The sequence below is a fragment of the Camelina sativa genome, chromosome 2 (genome assembly GCF_030686135.1).
Source record: "Camelina sativa cultivar CO46 ecotype springtype chromosome 2, ASM3068613v1".
NCBI classification, from domain to species: Eukaryota; Viridiplantae; Streptophyta; class Magnoliopsida; order Brassicales; family Brassicaceae; genus Camelina; species Camelina sativa.
This window is the reverse complement of record NC_141881.1, coordinates 13,136,716-13,148,399: the sequence shown is the minus strand read 5'-3', so window position 1 is coordinate 13,148,399 and position 11,684 is coordinate 13,136,716. Positions and strand designations below refer to the sequence as shown.

Here is an 11,684-nt window from a genome sequence, read left to right as displayed (position 1 = left end):
AAGTAAGATTTTATTTTTTAGTATAATCGGAAATCACTTGCAATCTGCGGAAGAGTGATTAATTTCTGAGATTTTTTTGCCTATATATGGTTAGTTAATATTCTTTGGAGATTCTATTTTATTTTTTAGAATATATTTTTAAGAGCTAATCCTAAATCTATATAACCTATCAAATAATTAATCTATATAACCTATCAAATAATTAATTTTAGTTATAACCTATCTTAATATTATATGGTCTACCAATTTGAAGTCGTGTACTTCTGTTTTATTAAAAAGGTGATAATAGAATATTAAACATATTTAATTAAGTTGATTAAATTACGGTTAAGTAAAATTAATTTATTTTGTAGTATACCGCAGGTTAAGTTTTAAAATTAGCAATCCAAATACTGTACATTTATACAATCTTAAGCACTATATAAAACAAACAAATTAATAAATAAATATAATTTGAAATGTTTTAAACATAGTTTTTAAAAATTCTGCGGTTACCACGAATTAAAATCTAGTTGGTCCAATTATAATGATCTCCTCCACTTAGTCGCGATCACGCAGAGCTTATTAAATGGGCTACATGCTTGATTTCATGTGTTGGGATCATCTAGGCTCATGGTTACAGCCCTACCACAACATGCCTAGCGACTGATTCAAGAGTAATCTAAAGTTGGAGACAATAATTTTATGGGTTTGAGTCGCAGAGACAACGGGGTCTAAAGTTGGAAGAAAGGTTTGGAAAGATGAATTATATAGAAAGATCAAAGATGTATAGTAGTTTCAAACTCAAAAGGTTTAATAACTTTTCTCTAATAAGAAAAAATACTTCGGAAAATTGGTCGTCAATGGCCGACAAAGAAGAACAACATTAGCTGTCGTTGGCCTTTATGTCGATGAAGGTGGTAGTCTGCTTAATTTGCCTGCACAACAAAAGCGTCAACAGCGTCTACACATGCCAAAACCTCCACAGCGACCACCACCATATCGGCCGCCAACACTGCCAAAACGTCCGCCAAATCGTCCGCCTGAACCAAGATTACTACCAGAATGGCCAGTGTAGGGATCTCTCATAATTAGAGCCTTCTTAACTACAAGTTCCTTTCCAATCATAACACTACCATTAAGTTCCAACGCCTTCTTTGCGTCTTCTTTTAGATCAATGTAAGCAAATCTGTAAAAGAAAAATACAACATAGCTTATTATATCATATAGTTAAAAGCTTTTAACTTATAAGTTGTCACAAACTTGAAAAGGAAGTAACAAACCCTTTGACAGAACCGGTTAGAAAGCTTGTTGGAACAAAAACCCTTGTGATCTCTCCACATGTACTGAAATGTTCACTTAATGCGGTCTTGATATCATCCTCCGGAAGGGAAGAGCCAAATCCTTCAACGTAAATAGTTTGGACACTGCCACACCACAAGTATCAGTACTTTCAAGAGAAAACATTATCAACACAAGAATATCTTGCGTACGTAAACAAATCTCGCAAACATCGAAAAATCAATTCACCTGCTTTGTGGAGGAGTGAATGCAGCTATATTGCCATTCTCAGCAGCCTCTTCATCAGAGTCTTTTACTGCTAAATATGAACTGCTTGCAGCCTTGCTAGTAGGCGGCGCTGCCTTCTGTCGTAGCAAGTTTACATTTGATGCCTAGTAAACAAAGGACATATGCAAAATTAGGGATCAAAAAAAAAAAAGTAAGACACAACAAGAATGAGATATAAAGTATCACCTTGTCATCCTGAGAATCATCTTCTGAGGATGAGTCAGAAGATGAAGAAGAATCTTTAACAGGATCCTTTGAAGGCTCCTATTTTTCTCCATTAGCAAACACAATTAAGTTTGTAAATGTCGCTCTAAGTTGTTTTTAAACAAAAATCCGTGTTGAGTGTGTACCTCATCAGAAGTATAAAGTATCACCTTGTCATCCTGAGAATCATCTTCTGATTCATCCTCAGACGAACTGCTCTCTGCTTTCGCCGTCAAAGAACCATTGGTTTCAACAACTTCCTGAAATTAATGTTAGGAAAGTATGCATAACTACTAATTGAACATGAACAATACTACAATATAAACAACATATAGAACTTATATAAAGTTGAATTCACATAAGTTAAAACCTTCAGTGAGGTCAAAATCTCTTGTAGATCTGCAGTGGTCGCCAACGAATCCACCTTTGAGGTCAACAAATCCACTTTTGTAATTAACAAATCCATCTTTGCTTCCATCAGCTGAAGAAAGTCCATTGTCTCCTGGTACATAACTAGCCATTAAAACAGTATGTAAGAGAATAAATAACTGAGAAAGACTGAATTTAATCAGTACTCTCTCAAGAACATTAGGATTCCTCCGAATATTTAACCTTGTTCTCAGATTCTTTCTTTTGATTTTTCTTTTGCTTCTTCAGTTTTACTTTGGTCTCCAAATCATCTTCTGCCTCTCTCTTACCTTAAAAGAACACCAGCAAACAAAAAAGAACCAATATTCACAAATCATTATTATTTTCCCCCCTATAACCACATATACCCAAAAACACAAGAACACATATCATATATGTAAGTAATTAAATAACTTATTTCCTCAGCCATAGGAGCAAAACTGCACAAGTCATATATTCACTCATATAGTAGTAAAGAGAGAGCAACATAAAAGAAACCTAATTTTCTTACCTTTCTTCAACGGCTTCGTGGTCTTGATTATAGCAGGATCTGCTTCAACCTGAAAATTTGAATAAATTAAACCAAAACAAATTCCAGTTTAGCTTTGCGAATAAACCACAGCTTAAAAACTGAGTAGGAAGAACAACAAAGAAGAAAGTCATATCGTGGGTAACAAATTAATTACTTTGGTGGTATATTTCTTGCTAGACTTGCCCATGGAGAATGATAAGTAAGGAGAAAAGCTCAAAGAGACCTTTACGTTTTCGAGAGAGAGAAGCAAAAACCCTACAGCACCTCAATTAAGATATTTTCTCACTTTTAAAATTGAGTTTTATTTTATTATAATTTTTGAAACTTGACGAAGAGTTACATAATTGTATTTTACGTCTTTAACATACATTTTAGGTCTAAAATTGTATTTTATTTTAATGTTTAAATAAATAAAGGGAATATAACACCCACACCCACTTTCTCACAAACAAATACCACCCACACCCACTTTCCACTCTCTCTATACTTTCTACCTGTAAAATTACATCTTACCCCTCAAAACTCTTTTCAGTCAATTTATTTTTACTTACCGATCTCACTTTCTTACCGATCTCAATTTTTTTTCCAATCAGTACATTTATTTTTTACAACCGTAAAAAACACAAAACCCCAAATCCCTCCAAACCCGACATCCCCAATTCTCTTCAACCCTAATTTTGCATTTCACGAATTTCGAATCCCTTGGTTCCTACCACTCCTTAATTTGTTCCGTTTGTTCCACTAGCTCCATTTGTTCCGTTTTCCGATTAACTTGCCGCCGGTAACCGCCTTCGGACATGGCAGAGCCCCGTCGTCGCATCTCCAAATGTTCGACCGATGAACCGTCATCTACAACTGTTGGTGATACTTCTGGAGAAAAATCTGAATATTGGGATGATCGGTTCCCTCTCCGTCTGTTTGCAACTGACCGTTTCCCCGACGCTAGGTTGAATGTTTACTCACGACCTGATATCCTGACGACAGTCCACAATGTTCTCAAAAGCACTCCCCAATTTGATACGATTCTTAGCTTAAGCCTGGGTTCTCTATTCCGGCTTCGTATTGGTGAGTCTCCTATCTCCTGCAAATTACTCCACGCTTTGCTATGTAGGCAGGTTCTGTCCAAAAAAAAATACGAGTTGTGGACTGTATTCGGTGGATACCCTTTGAGGTTTTCTTTAGTTGAATTTGGTGTTGTAACTGGCCTTCAATGTGACAAATTTCCAGAAGATTACGACCCCAAAGACGACCCTGCTCCGAACCTCCTGATGAATGTTACTAGGACATGTTGATTGGGAGAGATCGCAAGGCGACCCTGGGTGATGTGTCCACTATTTTTGAAGACCCTACTATCAAGGATTTGGATCGGAAGCTTCATCTAGCGTTGCTACTCATAGTCAATGGTGTACTCATTGCCTCCAGCCAAACGAGCCGACCAACTTTGAAGCATGTTGAGATGCTTGAAGACATCGACTCGTTCCTAGCATTTCCTTGGGGCAGAGAATCCTTCTTGAAGACTATTTCCACTATGAGACCTGATCTCAAACCGCAATCCATACCAGTGGCTAAAAGACTTAAACGGCAGGGCAAGGTTCAACCAACGGACTCCGTGAAGAGTTTCACGGAGAAGTTACAACAGAAGTCCTTCCATTTGCATGGCTTCCGTCTTGCGCTTCAACTGCTCGCATATCGTAACATTTCTGGATTACGAGACAAGGTACCAGGTGCTGGTGACAGCCGCACTTTCCTGGAATGGTGTTCAGTTGGCCTACCAAAGAATAATTTACCTTTGACAGACGTCATAAGTGTTGAGCATTATCCAGATGTAAGTTGTCTTATATACACATCATTAACTTGGATTACATTATCCACGTGGATACACACATTATGAGATTTTGTCTATCACAACCACAGCTATTAGTTTCTCCATTTTTGGAAGCTGTCCAACACGAAGGGATTGTTGAATCTGGTTGGGGAGAGTGGGACGATGAGATTAAAGACAAAAGGATTGCTTATATGGAAAGTCTCATTCAGGCAGGACATATCTTCACCAAAAAGGAATGGCCAGGGGGTGATTGTTCTTTGCCTTTAATAACTTTACCAGATAAGAAGGGCAAAGGACTTCACAGGAAGCACATTATTCCTAGGCGGAAAGAGATTTCTGCCAAACTTCGCGTCAATCAACCTTCTCCCAAGTCCAAATGCTCGAGTTCTAAGAGGCCCCGTGTTATCTTCTCCAATACTGAGGAAAATTGTTTCACTGATTTCAAAGCTGCTGTAAAGAAAGAACTTAATTCTATTAGGGATGCGGCAGATAGTAAGTTTAAAAAGCTGCAATCTGAGAACAGGAAACTACAGCAGCAGATTCACTCCCTTCGATCCCGTAGGCGGTTAAGACTACCGCTAAGGTGCGCCATTAGGAGGCCAGCATCCGTCTCTCCCTCTACTGTCAAGGAATCACCACTGGCCCATGTCGCAGTCGATGAGTTTACCTGCCGGAGAACGCAGCAGAGAATGTTACGGTCGGGACGTCACCCCTAACTCCTCAACAATCTCCGACCAAAGCAATAACGTCTCCTGACGATATCCTTCTTAACCAACACGACTGGGAACAATATGTTCACCCGTTTGGGACAACGGTATGTTGTTGTTTTCCATCATCTTGGAGCTAGTCTGAATGCATTGGTATTCATCTTAGTCAAATTATACAGGAACATTCCGTTGGAAACTGCTTGTCCCATATGAAAGATGTGATTCAGGATGATTCAGGATGTCCGAACTCTAGCCTCAATCCCATTTATGACACCGAGACTAAGGTTAGTCACACTTGTACCTTTTATATCAAACTTCGAGTAGCTTCCTTTTTGTTACCTAAACTACTTTTTGGAAAACAGCAATCCCTGGTATATGACACCGTCACCAAACCTATTCCCTTGAATGACCAATCGGTACATATCCCATATCTTTACTTTTTCAACATTTACCCCAGTTTACAAACTTACACTGTCCATGTGGATACATTTACAATATCAACATTTACCCCAATTTCCAAAACTTACATTGTCCATGTGGATACATTTTCAATATACAGGCTGCGACAGATATTGATCAAAAAGGAGTTAACTCCGCTGCTAATGCATCTCCACAACCCCTACAACCTTACACCAGCTTGTTACAGGGATTTATTGGGAACTCTAATGTCAATCCTGAATTGCCTGCTCCTAGTCCTGTCCTTGACGGTACACTTTCTGACAGTATTGAGGTATCTTTTCACTAAATTAATATACTTTCCGAGTAAGTCTCTATCCTCAACTATATCTCACTACTCAAACACTTGCTAACCTTCACGCAGAAAATTGACGCTGATAATGTGTTGGAAGCCACTCCCCTAACGTTAATTGAGGTAAGCAATTCCATTTATTAATATTTCCTATCATAAATATCCTATCCACATGGACACCTCACTTAGGCTAGTTGTTTAATCACAACTTTAATGTATCCACATGGATATGCATCACCAATTCGTTGCCTTTTTCTTGCAGGACACCAATGTTGACATTAACAGAGCTTGTGCCGATGAGGTACTGCAGACAAATACTACTTCAAAATCAATTTGTTAACTTTCACAATTTTACCTCATAGTTATTTAATTGGGACCCCAACTTGCTTTATTAGGATGATGGCCGTGAGTCCCCCATACAACCTAACGAATCCGACAGCGAAGCCACCGAGGTATTCCATCCTTCTCTACTTTTCATCGAATCCCTGCCTAGTTTTTTGCTGCCTAATAGTTTGCTGAAAATGAAATTTTCATCACCCACAGAGCAATGCTACGCCCACAGACCCTCTTGATGTCAGTGATTCTTCGCCAGCCAAACCTACACAAAAGTGTGTTCTCTCGGGACCAGAAGAGACCCTTCTCCCGGCTGTTTTGCGGATTCCTACACTTTCACCGTCCCAACTGCCTGACCTTCTACTCATTGTCGACAAAGATTTAGCATTCCTCATGAAAAAATCTCTGAAATCATGTCCAAACACGTAACTTTCTACACACCCTATGCCGTTTTTTATTCTAACAATATCAGACCAATGAGCTAACCGTGGATACCATTTTCAAAACCTCCAGGATACACATAACAAAATGTGGATACCCAATTGACAACTTGTTTTTCAAACAGTTAGCAAAGCCTCAGAATTGGGTTAGTACATTGGTAAGTATTTCCTATCTACCAAAATCTGAACTCGTTTTCAGTTAATCTATACTTACACATTATTTTCACCCTCTTCTCACAACATATGGAGGTTTTAGTGGATTTTCTACAAAAAAAGCTGCAAAAGTTCCTACTCATTGAACGCTCTCTCTTCCTCTCACCCTGGCTTGGGAACTACTTACAAGGGAAGTATCCTTCCTTCTGTCAAGCAAAAGTGAAGGCCAGAGTCAAGTGGGACAATAAGCTAAAACGTAAAACCTATGGTTCTCCTTCAGAGTGGTTTGTGGATTGGAACACGATATATATTCCGATGATTTGGGATAATTCTCACTGGGTTGGCTTAGTCATTAACCTCTCCAATTGGAGCATAGAAATCCTTGATCCTAATGTCAGTCTATACGACGACGCTAAGGTTGCCACCTATATAGCCCCGTTCACATAGCAGCTGCCATACCTTATTTCAAAACTTTGCACACCGCCTCCAACTCAAGATCATGGCTGCACTCCATTCACTTGGTCGAGGGTCCAGGATATTTACGTCAATGAGAGATGTGGTGATTGTGGTCCCCTTGCCATGAAGTTGCTAGAGATCGTCGCAACTGGGTTTGGTCCAGAACTCATGTCTCAGATCACCGACCAAATCGTCAATGATATCAGGTCACAATACGCGTTGGACATCTATAAGGAATATGTCGCACCCATCTACTCCAACTAGTTTTAAAACTTTTATTCGCACCCTCTGTTAGGTTTCTCTATGTATGTTTGTATCATGCCGTACTTTTAGCGACCTGTATCCTTGAACTTCTCTATCCGTATGCCTATCTACGTTAGGATATCGTTACCTACAATAACCCCTCACAGTTATCCCCGGTATCCAAATGGACATGTTACCTACAATAACCCCTCACAGTTATCCCTGGTATCCACCGATGTCTGACCACATGACAAGTACGATTGCTCAGCTCATGTACACTATCTATTTGCGGCTTAGTATTAATCCATAACATACACCCATAACCATATCATATAGCCACGTATATCCACGTGGTCAGACATCGGTGGATATCTCTCACTACTTAACTAGTTAGCAGTTTTCACTCAAACTTAATTTACACCGAAAAATACATGTTGTTGTGGTAAACCTGAAAATACATTTTTTACATAAACCACTACAATCAGCTCCCCCAGTTTGTTGATTCCAGAGTGTAGATTTAACAAAATGGAAGGAATCAGCCTAAACCCTAAACCCTAAACTCTATACCCTCAAACCAACACCCTAGACCCGACACCCTTTAAACCCTAAACCCTAAACCCTAAACCAACACCCTCTAAACCCTAAACCCTCAAACCAACACCCTTGACCCAACACCCTCTAAACCCTAAACCCTAAACCCTAAACACTAAACCCTAACCCCTAAACCTTAACCCTACCCCATGAACCCTTAACAGTAAACCCTAAAACATTGTGTGGAAATAACCCTAAAACCCTAAAAAACTCCCAACTCAATGAAATTTTGTGTCAGGAAGTTGAAGATTTGGTTGGAGAACTGCAGAGGCTTGAGGAGATGCGAGAATTGGTTCCTCCTCCAATTGATTGGTTGAAGATGAAAGTGAAATTCAACGATGAGTAGTGTTATGTCATGTCTTTATGTACTCGTTTTTTCTCACCACATCCAAACAATTTATAACATTGTTTTCCGTCCCTATTAAGCAAGCACCAAATGGATACACGTACATGTCAACCGTCCATGTGGACATATATATTTGGATGCAGTTACATACATATCTATGTGGACACGTACAATTAGCCCCCGTTACCCTATTCTACACTCATCAGATGGCCAACATTTTAGAAATAACTTGTCGAGAAGATCATAAAACAAATAAACACAGAATCCACTAAAAAAAATTAGAGAAAAAAATATGGGATTGATTACATTTCCAGACCACAATAACATCTCATAACAGTCCACAGCCACCAACCATATTACAACCTTAACGTAAAACATAAGAATCTGTTTCTGTCACCTAGAGGTGGAAATGATGAGAACATTCTGACAAATGATTCTTAGGAGTCTTCGCTCCTCCACAACGGGGACATCTAGGACGACCCACTTTACACTTTGTCTTCGGTGGTGATAATTTATGATCCACCATTACTGAAGGTACATCACTTGATCCGCCATCCACATATGAGAGAGAGCAGTTTTGAGCACTATAACAACCTCGGACGAAATGTCCGAAAGCAAGTCCCTTGTTATTATTCGCCCACATTGCATACGGATTACCGTTTTCAAGACATTTGGAAAAGAAGAAATAGTATTTCGAGTGTAAATTTGACCACAACACGAGATCTTCGGACTTGTCGAGTCGCACGGTTGCAAGACATTCCTTGGAGTATACAGCATTCAAACCTTGTTTACCAGTAATTAACAAGTTCTTCAACGCGTCCACACCATCTTCAGCCAAAAAAACAGCAACTTTGGCAAGCAGCTCGGGTGGCATGTGAAACTCGTTTTTGGAAGCAACCTGAACAGATTTAATGTGGCGTATATCAAAGTTAATTAGTAAGATGAATGTTATTCCCCAAGAAATAAAACGGAACTTACTATAACAGATTCCACATAACGCTGTGTATTTGCCATGACCAACAACAAATAATTTTGCTTCCACAAAGTTCGTGTCGCCTACGGAGGTTCATAAGCTTTAAACAAAGTCAGAACTTTAGGTAGGTCTGATTTTAAAGATGTGTACACCAGCTGAATTTAATTTGGGCACCACTTTAAACAATATTTTTTGGCACACACTATATCGTCCACATGGATATGAACTTTGTTCTTGTAACTTTTCAAACTCTGTGTGGTTAAAACCATGTGGATAGAGCGTTCCGAGTACTGGGGTTTTCTGCTGGATAAATCCTTTCCGTACACCATTTTTTAAAGATTTGTCAGAACTTTAAACGTGTAATCAGTATTCCCTCTCTCTCCTTACTGTTTGCTCTGTTACACATTAAATGCTCCTTCAAAAGCACTGTCGTGATGTAAAATTTTTGCGCCTACAACCTTAGGCTCACTGTTCTCTTCCGTAGACTACTCCGTCTGTTGGCTCAGCTTTTAAAGATGTCTACACCAACTGCAATAATTTCCCCACAACCATTACTCTTGTAACAAATAATCGATAAGAACTTTTATGACCACAATATACTGTCCACGTGGATTTCTTTACTTAGCCCATTGTTTGATATTAAGGTTGTTTCTTCCTAATCATGCAGAATTGAACATTATCTACTATCCACTAAGATGCTTAGAAATAAAGTTCCCCCTGGATACGTCCGCGTGGTTAGGTTTTTGCAGTTACTATTTAGGGCTACGTGTTAGTGTTTTCGTTTACTGATTCTATATAACCAGAGTATCTCTCTGTTATGAGATAGCTGAAAATGATTCCGACGTACAAAATCGTCTGTGAAAACTGCTCTCAGGGAAAATGCGGACATGGCCGAATTTTACCTAAAAGACATTTCCCTCGTCCGCACAGTGCATTGACACCGGTGACTGAACGCCAACCAGCGGAAGAACCAACCACCCAACCTCTTGTTCGCCTGAATCCTGAGGTTTGTTTCATTCTTTTTACAGTACGAATCCAGATAGATTTTTAAGCACTGGTAAATTTAATATTTATACTTGTCGCTATTACAGATTCCAACACGTAAAGATCTACACTTCCCAGCACCAATTCTGGCGAAAATTGTCAGCTGCGTAGCTCAGGATGGCATCAAACATTTCAGGAACTGGCTTGTCGCAGGGCGTGCAGGTAGAGTAGCAGTTCACTCGTTGGACACACTTTCATCGGTTAGGTTGGATCGCCATTCCAAATTCGTTAAGTGGTCAAGACCGGATTCTGTGTACTATGATTTTTTTGGGTGGTGTTTATACGCTAAAAATCCTTACGCTTTGTATGTGAAAAGTTTATTCTTAGCCTTCCAATGTTGTGATCTAAAAGAGGCTGTCTCTTTGGTGAGTACCATTAAACATGTGTACCCAGTTGCTGAGTTGTTGTGGATATGTTGAAGAGCTACGAAGGGACGTTGGATTCGGATTGTTACTGGAACTACAAAAAAAAGTATCGTTTTGGTGATGTTGATAGGATGGCTGACTCTCTAATGTACCACATCTTTAGCATGCGGAAGCGATGGGGGACTTATTCTAATACTTGGCGCTTTGAAGATGTGCCAAGTTGCGGTAATAAACACGCAGCGTTCGGGGAATTCAATGGGGAAAGGTGTATCGACGGTATCTTCTACTATCTATCGGGAGATATACTGCTTCTGTCTTAGATATAATGTTTGTATGTTGCTTTTAAATCCGCTCAAACTCCTGTCCTATAAGATCTGCTTAAGATTTGCTACTCTAATATGAATTCTACTTTTAGCATTTGAATTTTCTTAATTCAGCCGACAATCTAATGATGTCCACTTTAACTCGACTCAAACAAGAGTATCTACACACATATCCACAGCAAACCTATCCACAAGCTACTGCAGGTTATCTCTACCTCTACATACATTTCCTAAAAAGACAAAGGTTTCGATCCACGGGGTAATTGTAGGTGGCTATATTAACGGGTTAATTGCAGGCAAAGGTTGCTTTGTAGTTTTGTACATTATCCGTCGGCTAGATAAGAAATGGCTATCTGTCCACTTGGATACTAAATATGTGGATTACAATTACAAAGATCATACGTCGTTGAGTTTACTTCCTTGACACAATATTCCACAAACTGTT

The 11,684-nt window shown here is 39.3% G+C and overlaps 1 protein-coding gene across 1 annotated transcript; it reads right to left on the bottom strand.

The window, feature by feature from the left end:
* Nucleotides 1-731: 731 nt before the first annotated feature.
* On the bottom strand, nt 732-2,943 carry LOC104720085 (uncharacterized). The gene is made up of 9 exons (XM_010438059.2): nt 2,847-2,943; nt 2,672-2,720; nt 2,365-2,450; nt 2,123-2,254; nt 1,899-2,012; nt 1,735-1,812; nt 1,510-1,652; nt 1,263-1,406; nt 732-1,168 (listed from the first exon to the last, which is right to left on the bottom strand). Exons 1-9 carry the CDS (start codon nt 2,877-2,879, stop codon nt 934-936), a joined length of 1,014 nt encoding a protein of 337 aa, XP_010436361.1. The 5' UTR covers nt 2,880-2,943; the 3' UTR covers nt 732-933.
* Between the last annotated feature and the right edge of the window lie 8,741 nt (nt 2,944-11,684).